Source organism: Benincasa hispida, chromosome 4 (genome assembly GCF_027475165.1).
Source record: "Benincasa hispida cultivar pf3 chromosome 4, pf3_genome.v1.1, whole genome shotgun sequence".
Lineage (NCBI taxonomy): Eukaryota > Viridiplantae > Streptophyta > Magnoliopsida > Cucurbitales > Cucurbitaceae > Benincasa > Benincasa hispida.
Window position 1 is genome coordinate 55,740,121 of NC_143481.1, and position 17,032 is coordinate 55,757,152.

Here is a 17,032-nt window from a genome sequence, read left to right on the forward strand (position 1 = left end):
GAAGCTAAGTTTGGGAATCATGTTTGCAAACTCAGGAAGTCTTTATATGGGTTGAAGCAGTCTCCTAGGGCCTGGTTTGACAGGTTCATCGTATTTGTTAAGTCCCAAGGGTTTGTTTAGGGGCATTCTGATCATACCTTGTTTACCAAAAAACCACCCTTAGGAAAGATTGCTGTGTTGGTAGTGTATGTTGATGACATCATCCTATCAGGGGATGATACGGCAGAAATTGCTAAGCTAAAACAAAGGATGGCAAGTGAATTTGAAATTAAAGATCTTGGTAGTTTAAGGTATTTTCTAGGGATGGAAGTGGCAAGATCAAAAGCAGGAATATCTGTTTCTCAGAAAAAGTACACTCTGGACTTGTTAAAGGAAACAGGAATGATCGGATGCAAACCTATTGACACTCCTATTGAGGTCAATAGCAAACTGAAAAGTGTTTCGGAAGGAGTTCCTGTGAATAAGGAGAGGTATCAACGCCTAGTAGGAAAACTGATTTACTTGTCTTATACTAGACCCGACATCTCCTATGCTGTGAGTGTAGTAAGTTAGTTCATGCAGAGTCCATATGAGGAGCACATGGAAGCTGTGCCTCGAATTTTGAGATATTTAAAGTCCACCCCTGGGAAGGGCTTGGTATTCAGGAAACATGACACATGAAGCATCGAGGCATATACTGACTCAGATTGGGCCGGATCTGTGACTGATAGAAGGTCAACCTCAGGGTACTGTACCTTTGTATGGGGAAATTTGGTAACTTGGCGGAGTAAAAAACAGGGTGTAGTGGCCAGAAGTAGTGCTGAGGCAGAGTATAAAGCTATGAATCTGGGAGTGTGTGAAGATATCTGGTTGCAGAAAGTTTTATCTGATCTTCACGAGAGTAGTCCTGGGCCTATGAAGCTGTATTGTGATAATAAGGCTACCATCAGTATTGCGAATAATCCCGTACAACATGATAGAACCAAACATGTTGAAATTGATAGGCACTTTATTAAAGAAAAGTTAGACCGCGGAGCTATTTGTATTCCCTATGTACCTTCAGTCCAACAGTTTGCCGATGTTTTTACGAAAGGGTTATCGAGACAGACGTTTGAAGCTTGTATTAGCAAGTTGGGTCTTGCCGATATCTATGCCCCAACTTGAGGGGGAGTGTTGAAATACGTTAAATTAGCCCTAAGGGCATTTTTGTCTTTTTACTATATTTGCTAAATTAGGGTTTCGCATTATTCTATTTATATCTGAGGTTGGGTCTATTGTAAACATGACATAAAAATAATAAGTTCTTTTCTACCGTGGTTTTTCTTCCCTGAATTAGGGTTTTCCACGTAAACTCCTTGTGTCATCTTCTTTTCCTATTTCAATAGTTATCAAAAATCTTTAAGGTAGAATTTAAAACTAGAGAGGATTTAGGATGACACCAAATGCATTATAAAGTGTGCAAGCCATGATTTGGCACATCTTCACATTATAAACAATGGCGGAAGGAAGAACTAGTTTGAGTAATATGTCTTTACTTCCCTCATTTTAGCTTTAACACCTAAATGCTGCTTCAAGAAGTGGGAATTTTGAATAGAAGTTTTTACCTTTACTGAACCAGTGTTAGATACACCAGAGTCTGTAATAATAACAAGACATTTTATGTCATGCTCGTTAGCATATTCATATTGCTCCGTGAGGCTGGGATCAGGTGTGGGGACAAGCTGAGCCTGACGAAACAAAAAGGCACTTTTCAATGTGAACATATAAATAAACAGTAGATTATCCGAATATTAATACGAACCTTAATCTTCTCCTCCCATAGCTCCACAACAAGTTCCATGCGTTCTAACAATAGTCCACCTCCTCCTCGCGAGCAAATCAAGACACCAGTGCTCCCCTCATTTCTGAAAAGTTCACTACGGAATAAAATGATGATGTATATGATGTGTTAAGTTGAGAGTTTTTTTTTCTGTATGTTCTGTTATTGTAGTTGGTTATTTAATCTCAACTTATTGCCTGTTTTGTAAGGGTTAGTGCGCGTTTCTTAGTTTGTTTGTAACCTGTCCAGCAGGTTGTAGACAAGGTTGTTAACTCGTGAAATGGAAGAACTATCGAAATCAAAATTTAGTGTATTGAGTATCGTAACGTATCGTGTATTCTAAGTTTCAATTAATAAATAATATTTCAATGTAATTATAAATAATTGAGTCTAAAATAGATCAAAACAGAAAATAACTTAAAAATATGTAGAAAAAAACATTAAAAAAAATTAAAATATTAAATCAACATGATCTAATATGCATATTAAGTATTTAATAAAAACAAAAAATTGTCATTATAGAGTCCTCGAAGAAAGAGCCACCCAATTAATTTTAATAATTATAATTTTCAAATTGTCAGATGGCTTTTCCGTTTCCCACAGTTCTTTTATTTCCCTGTTGCGTGTGTCTCTTCATTTTTCTAGGCTTTCATAGTTCTTTTTATTTCATTTCTTCTATTTTTTTGGGACTCGGCTTTTCATTTACTTCATCTTCCCTTTTTCTATTTGTTGAAAGTAGGGTTTAAACCCTAGGGACATTTGTGTCTTTTTACTATACTCTAGGGTTTCCTACTTTTCTATTTATATGTGTAGCCTCTGTGTATCCTGTATATCAGTTCTAATAATAAAATCCTATATCGTGGTTTTTTCTCTCTGTTCTAGGGTTTTCCACGTAAATCTGTATGTGACCTATTCTCTTCTCTTCTATTTTTCATCATGGCATCAGTGAATGGAGACGAAACCCTGGCCACCATTGAGGAAAACCAAACAGGAGAATCACAAGTGTCATCTAGCACCGCAACCACCGACATAGACACTGTTGTACAGAACGCTATAGAGCGGTATTTTCAGACGTTCCTACCCCATCTTCATTAGCCAATCGGAGTAGCCCAACTCAGAGACCAGCCAGCTGCCAAACATACCCATGCTTCATCAGCCAGCCGCAAGATCCACGCGGCGACCAATCTTCCGGATGAACCCTACCAGACCCGCGAAGCAACCCATCAGACCCACGCGGCAACTAGCCTACCGAACGAAACCTATCGACCCGCACAACAACCCTCGACGATCGGACGATTGGACAGCTACCGGATGAACCCTAGCGACGCGACTCGGACTCAGACGAACGTCAACGACTTCCAGTATCGTGCTGAGTCATCCACAGGCATCCCTCAGCTAGTCGACCACTCCCAGCCAAACCCATCTAGTGTTCAACCCGTCGGGACCCTTTGAATTGGTTTCAGCTGCGCGCCGATCGAAGAATTTCAGCCCGATCCATCCGATGTTCAACCTATCGGAGCCCCCGGATCAGTTTCAGCCACAACACTTCAATCCCAACTGGTTTCCATTGATCCCAACTATACCATGCCCCCGTTCTAGCTGAGCTCAGGTGGCAGTCTCAATCAAGAAGCTCCTGTGGATAGCAGATTTGAAGTTGGGGAGTCGTCATCACACTACCCTCGAGGTCAAGGCAGTACAAAACTCCAACTTCATATCAAACAGCAGAACGAGTATATTCAACAACAGATAACTGTTCTTGGAGAAGCACTTGGAACGACCTCAAGCGTCCAGTCAGACCTCCATTCAATTCTACCTGTTTAATTTGGAAATTCGGTAACCTCTTTCCCTACTATACCACTATCATATTTATTTTCTGGGGCAATGGGAAATTTTGCAGGCTTTATTGTAGGTGAGAAATTAAATGGTCATAATTATTTTTCATAGCCTCAATCCATTAAAATGGCACTCGAGGGTCGTCATAAATTCGAATACCTAACGGGTTAAATACCAAAGCTGAGACCGAGTGACCCTCAAGAACGTATATGGAAGGGAGAGGATTCTTTACTTCGGTCTATTTTAGTAGGTAGTATGGAACCTCAGATTGGAAAACCTCTACTATATGCTACCACTGTGCGAGATATTTGGGAGGCTATTTAGAAGTTGTACTCCAAACGACAAAATGCTTCCCGACTCTATACTTTACGCAAACAAGTTCATGAATGCAAGTAGGGAACGATGGATGTTACAGCTTACTTCAACAAGTTGTCTTTCCTTCGGCAAGAGATGGACTTATGTCACGATTTGGTCTGGAACTGTTCTTGTGGGGGAGTCTTACATTACGAGTCTGAGGAAGCCGACCGAGTCTATGATTTCCTTACGGGGCTGAATTCTAAGTTCGACGCTGTACGGAGTTGAATACTGGGACATCGTCCAGTACCATCCCTGATGGAAGTTTGCTCTGAAATCCGCCTTGAGGAAGACAGGTCCAATGCAATGAATAATACATAACTGATTCTGCTGCTTTTAAGACGTCAAGTCCTGGCAATGACAAACAAAACAGCCCCCCATCCCCCCAGTGTGTGAACACTGCAAGAAGCCCTGACACACGAAAGACAAGTGCTGGAAGTTGCATGGTCGTCCACCTAATGGTAAACAGCGTCAATCAGGATCTGGATGAGCACTGGCAAGTGAATCAGCAAATGGAGGTCCTCAACCTCAGAATCAGGAGACTAGCTATATAGAGCAAGAAGCAAAATGTGGTGTCATGTTCAAGTGCAAAATCAGAATATAGAGCAATGTCACAGTCTATGTGAATTGATTTGGATATATCTAACTTCTCATTGAATTGGGATTTGAAATCACCAGAGCCACAAAATTGTGGTGTGATAATCAAGCAACACTTCGCGTCTAATCCAGTATTTCATGAAAGGACTAAACATATTGAAGTTGATTGCCACTTTGTATGTAAGAAAATTCAATAAGGTTCGATATCTACAGGATATGTGAAGACTAGAGAACAATTAGGAGACATCTTCACGAAGGCATTGAATGGAACACGTATAGATTATCTATGTAACAAGTTGGACATGATTAATATATATGCTCCAACTTGAGGGGAGTGCTATAGTTCTATTGTTAGGGTTTTCCATTCTTGTAAAAATCTTTATTATATTTTCCTTTTCTATGCTTTCCTTCTTTCATCACTCTTGTACACTTGTATATATTAATATCTTTAGTGAATGAAACAATATGTTTTGATTCTCTCAAACCTAAGAGTTTTACATTAACTTGGTGACTTATTGGACCAATTAGGAGATGCCAGAATATTTCCTAAGATAAACTTGAAAAGTAAATATCATCAGACCCGAATTTGACTGGGCAATGAGTGGAAAACAACATTTAAAACTAATGAAGGATTGCTAGTCGTGCCTTTTGGTCTTTCTAAGGCACTTAGCATCTTTATGTAGTTGATGAATCATGTTGTCCCTCCTTTTTTGAACAAGATTTTTAGAACTCAAGGACACAGATGTACAACCTATAGAACAAACCCTGTTCAAGTAAGGTTGTTCCTATTCTAAACAAGTTCTTGGTAGTTTATTTTGATGGTATCTTTATTTATAGTAAATCAAAAAAGGAAAATCTAAACCACTTGAAATCTATTTTTTTCTATTCTAGCATTCAACCACTTATTCATCAACCTTCAAAATATTTATTTTTAGTAAATGAGATAACGTTCCTTGGGTGTATAATTCAGAAGTTTGGACAGGAGTTGACCCTACTAAAATCAAAGCTATACAGAATGGCCAACCCCTAAATCTGTCAAATACGTGCAATCTTTTTTAGGATTAGCACCTTTTATCGAAAGTTTATTAAAAACAATTTACTCCATGCTAGCTCCACCCATTGATTGTCTTTAAAAAAGGAGCTTTTCATTGGGAAACCATCAAGAGCTTAGTTTTGAGAACCTTAAAAAACACTTATCCGAAAGCCCCATCCTCCATTTACCAGATTATCCCATTTGAAGTGGCTGTTTGATGCATCAAGAGTAGGAATAGGAGCTTTCCTGTCTCAAAACAACTATTCAATAGAATATTTCAGTAAGAAAATAGGAGGTTCAAAGTAAAATTGGAGTACATATGAACTTGAACTATATGCTTTAATCCGAACACTTAAACAATCGAAGCATTACCTTCATAGGGATTTCATTTTGTCTACCAACCATTTTTCTCTTAAATTTATTCCATCACAAAAAAAATATCAGTAGGATGCATGCTAAGTGGATTTTTTTCTTCACAGATCTAACTTTGTCATCAAGCATCAATCTAGGAAGGAAAATAGGGTAGCTGATGCCTTTAATAGAAAAGAAAACCTGCTAAAAATTCTCAAGGGAGAAGTCACCGCTTTCCAGCACCTTTCAGACATTTTTTTTGAAAAGGAAATAAGTCTCTTTATTCATTAAGAAAATAAAGTGAGACTAATGATCAAAATACAAGGATACGAAAAGGATCAACAGGTGCACCAAGACATCTCAACTAGGTTGACACCCCCTTAGCACCCTCATCACTTTCGGAGACTAACAGCAATAAAATATAAAGGGTTTCATAACAGTATAAAGGGAGACAATCAGCAATTGGGGGACAAAATAAAAATGAGACAGCCTAAGAACAAAATAAAACACTGCTAGCTAAAAATCCTTTGGGAGGGTGGCTTCAAAATTCCGGAGAAAGGAAGACATGCCAATTCAAGCTGATTTCCTGACAAGAGTAATGTGCAAAGGTGCTAGTGAGAGAGCTCCACAATGAGGCTTTAAGCTTGGCTGCTTCAAACCTTGAAAACCAGGGAGTTTCCTTATCTTGGAAGATTCTTTGGTTCCGTTCAAACCACAAATCAGACAACATTGCCTTAATAGCATTGACCCACAAAATTTGATGAGATTTCTTAAGGCTTGGACCTACTAACAGCTGCTGGATGTTATCTCTGAATGCTTCTCCAAAAGCCCAACTTAAGTTGAAGTACTTGAAAAGTGAGAACCAGCAGTTTTGAGCATAAACGCAATCGAAAAGAAGGTGTTGGAGGTCCTCCCAATTCCTTTTACACAAAGCACATCTATTGGGAGAAATATAATGGGAGGCCAGCTTCTTTTGCAGCACACTTGAGCAATTTAGAGTTCCAAAAATCATAATCCATAGGACTATATTTATTCTCCTCGGGCTTTTATACTTCTAAAGAGCTTGTCTTAAGAGTATATCGATTGGAGGGGCTTTGCAAAGATGAGTGGCTAATGATTTAACCGTAAAAAAAACATTGGATTCCAGTGACCATGAACGTATGTCGGGGCAATCCTTCACTTCTACTTGTGCAACTAGGCTTAACAACGCTTGGAAATAAAAAATTTCATCTTCTTTCAATAATCTTCTAAATGAAATGCACCAAGAGGAAGTGCTTTGATCCCAATGATCCACTAAGCCATTTGGTTGGACAGCTAAGCGGAATAAACTAAGGAATCTGGAAATAAATGGAGGATTGCCGATCCAAGCATCCAACCAGAAGGCTATTTTGCAACCGTTACCTAAAACGAAGACAGCCAATTTTTCCACTTTCTGCCACGACCTTGAGATGTTGATCCAAGGGCTTCTAAGACTGCAACCTGCCCTACCTAAAGTGTGCCAACCAAACAAGTTGCTGCCATGTATGCTTTTGACCACTTTACACCATAGTGAGGAGTTCTCATTCATAAATCTCCAGTCCCATTTTGCTAAGAGAGCCAAATTTTTTCTTTTAAACCTCTCAGCCCTAGACCTCCTTCCTCTTGAGACACATGCTCCCATTTAGCTAAATGGTTTATTTTCCCCCTTTATGACCTTCCCAAAAGAAATTTCTCAAAATTTTTTCTAATCTGGATAACACCTTCCTTGGCACCAAGAAAGAAGACATATAGTAAGTAGGAAGATTTGAGAGTACTGACTTACAAAGAGTCGACCTTCCTCCTCGAGATAGGTTGTATCTTCTCCATTTGTCTAGATTGCCTTGAAATTTGTCAATAACTGGCTGCCAGAATTCCACCTTTTTTGGGTAACCACCCAATGGGAGACCGAGGTAAACGAGAGGGAGCTGCTCAACTTTACAATTGAATATAGCAGCCATTATTTCCAACTTATCTGAATCTATATTTATGGCACAAAGGGCTGATTTTGTCCAATTAATTTTCTGACCTGAGCACCATTCAAAAAGATCAAGGGTAGCCCGAAGAGAATCTAACATGGCATCTTCATACTTGCAAAAAATTAGAGTATCATCCGCAAATTGGAGAATAGAGACATGGACTTTATCTTTACCCACCAAGAAGCCTTCATAACTTCCTTTTTCATGCAGACGATTGATTAGGGCATTTAACACTTCACCCACTAGGATGAATAGGAAAGGAGAAAGGGGATCTCCTTGGCTAATTCCTCTTGTTGCACAGATTCTCCCTCGTGGCCTGCCATTAATGAAAATGGAGAACTTTGGGTTGGCAATGCAGCCAATTATCCATGAGATCCATTTTGGTTCGAAATTTTTACCATAAAGCACCTTTTCTAGGAAGGACCAATCCACTCTATCAAAGCTTTTTCTAAGTCCAGCTTGAGGATCCAACCTTTATTCTTTTTCGATCTATAATCTTCTACGGCTTCATTAGCTATAAGGATGGGGTCTAGGATCTGTCTCCCCTCAATGAAAGCACTTTGAGTAGGAGCTATTATACTTGGCATGATCCTTTTTAGTCTTTCAGCTAATACTTTTGCAATTATTTTATACGTAAGGGTTGTGAGACTGATTGGCCTGAAGTCTTTTACTTTCACTGCATCTGCCTTTTTTTGGATTAAACAAATGAAGTTCTCTTTAACACAAGAGTTGAGCTTACCATTGCTGTAAAAATCATCAAACAGTTTTGTGAGGTTATCCCTTAGTTGATTCCAAAATTTGTTGATGAATTCTGGTGTAAAACCATCTGGGCCAGGCCAGCACCTTTCAGACTTATATGCTACCGATCAGGATTTTGGTACTATTTGTTCTTAAATCACTGATTGACCCAAAAACTTGAGCTAACGGGTGAAGGCAAATTTAATATCATATCATCTAACTGTTATAATGATCCAACAATATTAATTCTGCTGATTTTCATATTTTTTATGGTTATCTTTTTCAGGGAGATCTTTTATGCATTCATTACTTCTTTGTGCGAGTCCCTTATTAAAGAACTGCATTCCAACGGGTTAGTTAGCCATTTTGGTAGAGATAAAACATTGGATTGGGTTTCACAAAGATGTTCAAAATTTTGTCAAACAATGCTTCATTTATGACAGCCAAAGGAACTTCCACAAATGCTGTTATACTCCATTGCCGACTCCAACAACAATTTTGGAAGACTTATCCATGGATTACCTTGCAGTCAAAGGAATTATGATTTGGTCATGTAGTGGTTGATCGTTTTAGTAAGATGACTAATTTTCTTCCTTGTAAAAAAATCATGATATAAATGACTAAGCAAAGCAACATAATGAAATGTAAAGATTATAAACTGCACCGGATGGGTTTCAAATCTACTGTAGTTTGCTGAATTATAGTCTCTAATGCAATGCTCGTCCCGACGCCTCCAGGAGGGGTGCTTTTCTAGCATTGAGAAAAGAGTAACATATATTAAATTTGAACATTAAAGATTACATGTAAACGAAAAAGAAAAAAGTCAATTCTGCACAAGATAGTAAGTTTCAAATCTTTTGAACAAAAGTATGAGGCCAAAACACAAGTGTATCGAATGGGAATAAAATTTAAAATTAGCAACAAAGTGTGTTGAAAGTTCGTGATCAGAACTTGTGGGTCCAAAAGTTCTCTCCATAAATTACATTTCTTTATTTAGGATTTTCTTTTTCTGCAACTGAATTATTTTCTTATCGTAGTTTTCATTTATTCTTCACCTGAACTCCGAAGATCTAGAGCTCATCAGGAACAAAACTGTAAGTGCCCTCAAAAGACCTAGCACTCAGATACTGTGAAGTGAATAAAGGTTTGGCCAAAAAGCACCCTGTATTTTTCCATTTACTAGAGTCATATACATAGCCTGTGTCTCAGGGTGTCCTAAACTAACGAAAAATAAACAATGTAAAAGGATATTATAATGGATAGACAACTAAACTACTTAAATTAGCATAAACAAATATACATGCTATAACAGTTTCCAAAGAAATTTGTAAGGTTAGACGGGTTGTCCCGTGAGATTAATCGAGGTGCATGTAAGCTAGCCCAGACACTTACGGATGTTTAAAAAAAAAAAAAAAGGTTCCGACCGAAGAACTATCAAAGGAACAAATCCAAGATAAACGCCAAGTCCTTATAAGAGGCCCGAGGGAACCAATATTCCAAATTAGTTTAAAGTCATGATACACTCCAAGTCTTTGTATTCTTTCATTTTTTCTCAATGAAAGTTGTTGATTTTATCAGGAAATAAAAATAAAAAAATAAAAAACCTGAACCAACGACTAGGTCAGGCGGACAGCCCTTCCAACAACACCCATGCAAAGCAGTTAAAGTTTACACAATGTTTTAATTCTATAGGAAGTATATCTGGCTCAGATTAAGGAGTAATAGTCAGGATTAGACTTTCAAGCTCATTAACTATTGGGTTCTTTTGCCTAGAATTGACATCACACTATTGCTAGAAAATTAACTTCGATTGGTTTTAAATGATCCTCCTTTCAGCTCTCTAAATATTCTTACAAAAATGATACTCCTTCCTGCAGCATTCTCGTGAGCCAATATTAAATTTTCTGTATGGATGCAACATATCAATATAATAGAGAAAAAAATAAATGAAGATAACCCACAGATGAACGGCTCCACATTTTTTGCAGCAAGTAGTCATAGCGGCCACCAATAGCAAGCAAAGCACCTTCGGGATGTGAACCAGGATTATTCTCCTTTGTTAAGTATACCTGGACATGTAATTAAAACTTAGTTAAATGACACTAAAATAGAGCAAAATACTGCTTGATGTATTACACATATAAACTTGGAGAATATAGAATCTAGATTGCTTCGATGTACTTTAGAATCATGCCCAATTAACACAAAATAGTCTACTAGAAAGGCAAACCTGCAAGTAGCAACTAATACTTCAGTGCGACAGTGCCTAAAAGTGAGTGGTCGAGAAGGGAGCTTCAGCTTATAAGTGGGAAGCGTTTTTTTAAAAGAAAATAAATAATATATGATTTCATCGGGAAACAAGTTCAGTTATTGGCTTTTTGTGCAAAAATTTTCACAAATTAAGACAAGTTATATTAGAACCCATCTAGGTAGTTTTTGTGATAACCGTCTCAATAGCAACACTCGACAAAAATATAAATATAATTGTAGATATACAGACATATATAGACATACAACCCATTTATGGGTTTTCCAAATAAATACAGTAAAGGTCATCCATCACATTTTCCATACCTGGAAAAATATATCTCGATGATAACCCTCAGTTGGTGACATTAAAGCATCTATGTAAACATTTGTTTCAAGCCTCCACATTCTCAGGTAGTTGAAAAGGTTTAACAACTCATCAAGTGCTTTATGCATTGGTTTATCTGCAATATATTCGTAGAGGTTAAAAAGGATTCATATCTTTTATTCGGTATCTTAAACTGTAAGAACATAACCAATCAGTTGCAACAATACCTGTTGGAAGTGCTCCCCTCAATCTAGGAAGTGCCTGATCCACAGCACCACAGAACCTAAAAACTACAGTCTGCAATCTATTTACAACAGCTTGTGCTAATTTGAGTTCCTGTAGTAAAATTTCTCCCTCAAAAATAATAGAGATACAAGTTCATCCTAAATGTTCACCAACATGATGAAAAGCGCTTGAAGAAGAAAAAAAAAAAGGAGAGAAAATAGTCTAGTCTTAACATTAGTAACTACAACAAAGTTCACAACTTCACATAACCGCAGGAAGATATCTCTATTCGTAGTTGCAAAAGCCTCTATCATCACGTTGACTGTCCATCAATAAGAGTATTTATCTTGAATCTAGTAAATTATAGGAACTAAACAGCTAAAAGGAGGTGGAAGTTTTTATACCCAGAGAGGGATGAAAATGAATAAATGGGAGTGTCAACTCCAATTGGAAAGAAGAATGTTGAGTTGAGGGTACTTGAGCACGCTAAAATCTGTCCCATAAAGCCAAGGCTCGTACTAGAATTTGTCAAGTTTCCTAATAAAATCCCGTTCCCATATATACATTACCTATATCTGATTACATCATTACTCTGATTATTAAAATGTATCCCTGTAAGTAGTGTCCCAGGAAATTCTCACACTGCCCTCTTAATTATCATTTATCAGTTACCGTGAGTGGGCTCCAAGGCTAACTATTAGAACTAAGAACCTTGTCCTCAAGGTCACATAGTGGTATTTTTTTATTCATGGCTGCAAAAGATTCCCATGTTGCCTTGAACTCTGAAAGGGCTCGCCATTGAATCAACAACTGCAAACCTCTGCCCTTGCTTGAACTCTGAAAGGGCTCGCCATTGAATCAACAACTGCAAACCTCTGCCCTTGCTTGAAGGATTTGTCTGTATTCAAGTACTGCAACAAGTTCTACTAATTTCGACACTTTAATCGGATAAAGGGAAATTGGATAGAAGAGATAGTCTTTAGATAGTAATCATGAGGCATGGCTCTCCCTTACAAACACTATTCAAGGCTTCTATAGGAATGCTACTAGAGTATTAAAAGGGTATATTAGTAATTAACCAGGGAGTTTGTTGTGGAATTTGGTTATAAATAGAGGTTACAGGAATGAGGAAGCTAAGAAACATTTTAGTGAGAGATTTAGGAGTTGAGAGGATTCTCTAGAGAGGGAGAGTCCAAGTACCTTGAAAACTTGGTTTACCTTGTCATTCTATTATCGTTTATCTTTTAATATATTTGGATTTTATCAAATTCTAGGCGATAGTTTATAGAAGACTCATTCGGTACTATAAAAATATAAAATTCAGAAGAGAAACTCAAGAGCTTCCCTCTCCCTCCTTATAGGAATAGGTCTCTAGAACTGATTCAGATTCATGACCATGTTTTTACCAAACCCATTTGCCTCAAGATTTGGGAGTCTTATCTCGGATGTATTATGTCCCTGCCTCTATACGGTACTACTACATCCAACATTATCCCCTTATGTTGTTCCCTCCCTTAAGAAGGAAGGCTAAAATTCTTCTTGCCATGCTTGGTTACAAAGGAACCACAAACTTTTTCAAGGAAAGAAGAGAAACTATACATTTTTAATCTTAGGTTTCAATACTAATTTGGCTCCTATATTTTTTTTAATTCATTTTGGTCCTTGTACTTTTAAAATGTTCATTTTAGTCTTATATTTTAAAATTGACCATTTTGATCCCTTCATTTTAATTTTTTCTCCCTCTATCGAGGGACCGAAATGGTCACTTTCTAACATACCTTACCTATACTAAAATGGACATTTTGAAAGTACATGGATCAGAAACCAAAGTTGAAAATGCTAAGACCAAAATGAACTTTTTACAAGGACCAAAATGTATCAAAGTCAAAAGTATAAGGATCAAAGTAGTATTTGAACCTTGATCTTATCATTTATACAGCTGCTTGTTGGTGAAAGTTAAAAATATTTTTTATAATTACTCTATAGTTGATATGTGGTAATTAGAGAGGCTTATTGTAACCCCCTTAGATTTTGGAACTTGGAAGGCCTGCTTTCTTCTTTTCTGCATTTCATTACTTAGCATAATCCACTCTCTCTTACAAATACTTAGATACATATATATATATATATATATATTGAGGCTTATCAATATTTTAAAAAACGGAAGAGGCGTACGCCTTGAGGCGAGGCGGCTTCCTCATGCCTCAAGGAGTGCGTTTATTTTAAGAAAAAAGAGGCTTACGCCTCTGTACAGAAAGGCGTACGCCTTTGTCTTATGCACTGAGGCTTTTGAGGCTAAAGCCTCAAAAAAATCTGAAAAACAAAATTAAATGGGCTGAGCCCCACCACCAAAACAATTATTATTATTGTCTGCATGTGTTTTAATCCTTGCAATTTAGAGGAGTGAAATCGTCACTAACAGACAATTAACAAAATATTGTTAATAATTGATTTTTTTTTTATTTTTTTTTTTTTTTGTGGAGGTGGAACCGACAGCAAGTTTTAAAATATAAACTAACCTAATACTAATTTAGAACCACTAAAAGATTAAGGTGGAATCGGCAGCAACTCAAAATATTCCAAGTGGGAGAGTTTCGTTCAATTTTGTCTACACAATTCAATCAACTTCCAAGGTTAGATTTTTTCACCCATTTTTATCTTCGTAATAAAATTGGTTTCTATTTACTCTTGTTATTTTTAAAGAGTTTTTTCCTTAATAGTCATTGTGTTATTCTTTTGTTTTTTTTCCTTTCGTTTAAACTTTAAAGAGTTTTTTTTTCTTAATTGATTTTTTTCCGTCTTATTCTTTTGTTTTTTTTTCCTTTTGTTTAAAGATTTTTTGTTCTTAATTGATTTTTTCCCCGTCTTATTCTTTTAATTTTTTTCTCTTTGTTTAAAGAGTTTTTTTTAGAGTTTTAAAGAGGCTTTTTTCTTAATACTTACGGTCGTATTATTATTATTTTATTTTATTATTATTATTTTTTTAACATCTTGAATTTTTTTCCAACTTTAAGTTTTCTATACTTGCTTTTTTTTCCCACAGTTTTTATTTCAAACATTTTTTATATTCTTTATTTTCCAATACAGAATTTTTATTCTTTTTTTTCCTATTTTGTTTGATCTATTAAGACTTCTTTTTTCCCAATTTTGTGCTTTTCCTATTTGTTCCCCATGTTTTTGAAATTGGACCTTGACTCTGTTTTATTTCCCTAACTGCTTTCTTAACTATGTCCATATTTATGTTTTCTTCCTATATATGGTTGGAAGTGTTAAAATACAAATAATGAGACTAGGAAAGATCCAGCTTGGAAGAATGGGACTGAAGTACAAGAAGGTCGAATAGGAAAATCCTACATTTATATCAAATGTAATTTTTGCAACAAGGTTGTTATGGAAAGTGTCGAAAGAATGAAAGATCATCTTGGAGGAACACGTAAAAATGTTGCACCATGTAATAAAGTTCCTGATGAAGAAACAAGAAATTCAAGATTACAATAAACAAGGAGAAATGGCAAAGATGACTAGTCAGAAGCAATTTGAGGATATGGTTGAAGGGGGCATACTATTACGGTCCGACTTCAAGTAGTTGTGATGTTTCTTCCAGAGGAATTCGAGGGCTAATGAATCGATATATGACAGTTGATGCTAGCGGTGTTGATCATGAAAATAAGGTTCAAAATCAAGTTACTCTTATGAATACAAAGGAAGCGCGCAATTCTGTTTGTATGGATATTGGAACATTTTTTTTAAATGGTATTTCGTTTAATGTGGCGAGAAGTCCTTCCTTCATAAATATGTGTAGATTCATTGGATTATATGGTCGAGGTTTGAAGCCACCGAGTATGCATGAACTAAGTTCATGGATTTTGAAGGAAGAGATGAAAAGTACAAATAATATTGTTAAAGACATCCGCAAGACATGGGTGAACACTAGAGTTTCAATCTTATTAGATGGTTGGAAGGACATGGGAGGAAGAAGTTTAATTAATTTTCTTGTAAACTCACCAAGTGGAACAGTTTTCTTGAAATCGATTGACGCCTCAAACGCCATAAAAGATGGAAACTTATTGTTTCAACTTCTCGATGATGTAGTAAAGGAAATTGGTGAGAACCTCATAGTACAATTGGTGAAAGACAACGCATCTAACTACAAGGCAGCTGGAAAAAAGCGAAAGAATTTGTATTGGACTCCGTGTGTTGCTCATTGTCTTGATTTGATGCTTGAAAAACTTGAGCTGCCTCAACATAAGAATGCATTGTTAAAGGCAAAGAAGGTCCGTAATTTTATCTATAATCATGGTTGGGTGTTAGCATTAATGAGATCTTTCACGAAGAGAGCACTTGTTCGTCCAGCCACCACAAGATTTACTACTGCTTATTTGACATAAAAAGTATTTACCAATCAAAACAACCATGAAAAGCAATGTTTACTTCTAAAGGATGGCAAGATAGTGTTTGGGCAAAAAAACCTGAAGAAAAAGAAGTGAAGAGAATAATTTTAAGTGAGAAAATTTTTTGGCCCGTTGTAGTGTATGCAATTAAGACTACAAAAGCTTTGGTGAATGTTTTGAGATTGGTTGATTTTGAGAATGTGCCTGCAATGGGATTTATTTATATATGATGCCATGGATTCAGCAAAAGAAGAAATTGCCAAGAATCTTGGTGGGGAGGAAGCAAGTTATAAGGAGATATGGAATATTATAGTTGATAGCAAATGAAAACAAGAGAATAAAAGTTATACTTCAAACAGATTCATTTCGAAGGAGGGAAAAACTTTTTGGGTTCCAACAAACAATAGCCTCTTGCAAAAAACGAACTCCAGGTAAGTATCATGAAGATAATCTATCATATTTTTATTTATTTTGGTTTCCTTACTTGATGTGATATTGGGCGATGTAGTTGATTAGTGGACTCAATTCGGGGATAGAACACCAGAACTAGCAAAATTTGCCATCAATGTTTTGGGTCTTACTTGTTCAGCAGCTGGGTGTGAACGTAATTGGAGTACATTAATCATGTTAGGAAGTGTTCAATTGTATTTCCTTACTTTGCAAAGAATTGTCTAAGACTTCTACCGTTGTTAATAAGTTTATGTTTTATGGATAGGTGCATACAAACAACAGGAATCGTTTGAGCACAACTAAGTTAAATAACTTAGTCTATATCATGTACAATAAAAGATTAAAGGATAGACACTTGAAGTGAAGAAGTCGATCCATTGGTGGTAGATGATGTGCCATCTGATGATGAGTAGATTGCTGAAGATAATAGTGGGGCTGCAAATTCCTTTGTTGAGCAGGATGGTGATTATAATATAAATGTTTATGAGCTTGGAGAAGGAAGTAGTTCTCAACAAAGAAGTAGTGAGAAGACCAAATAAAATGTTAAAAGTAGAGGTATATTACTTACTGAAAAGATTTAATTTAAACAAATTTCCAAAATTCACTTAGTTGTAACTTTTATTTACAAAATTTATTTCACAAACAGATAAAGGGAAGAGGTCGATGACATTGGATGAAGAAGAATGGTTAGAC

At 36.5% G+C, this 17,032-nt stretch overlaps 1 protein-coding gene and 1 pseudogene across 3 annotated transcripts in view; one reads left to right on the top strand and one right to left on the bottom strand.

Annotated features, from left to right (window-relative positions):
- The window catches only part of GCN2 (protein kinase family protein), a 94,247-nt gene that overhangs the window by 5,944 nt on the left and 71,271 nt on the right, over positions 1-17,032 (bottom strand). For all 3 annotated transcript variants that reach the window (XM_039029330.2, XM_090312936.1, XM_039029329.2), the window contains 6 exons: positions 11,501-11,609; positions 11,273-11,409; positions 10,660-10,767; positions 9,363-9,448; positions 1,781-1,883; positions 1,584-1,706 (listed from right to left, as the gene is read on the bottom strand). In XM_039029330.2, coding sequence (XP_038885258.1) covers positions 1,584-1,706; positions 1,781-1,883; positions 9,363-9,448; positions 10,660-10,767; positions 11,273-11,409; positions 11,501-11,609 — 666 coding nt within the window. The remainder of the gene's footprint in view (positions 1-1,583; positions 1,707-1,780; positions 1,884-9,362; positions 9,449-10,659; positions 10,768-11,272; positions 11,410-11,500; positions 11,610-17,032) is intronic.
- LOC150036826 (uncharacterized) lies at positions 11,927-16,703 on the top strand (annotated as a pseudogene).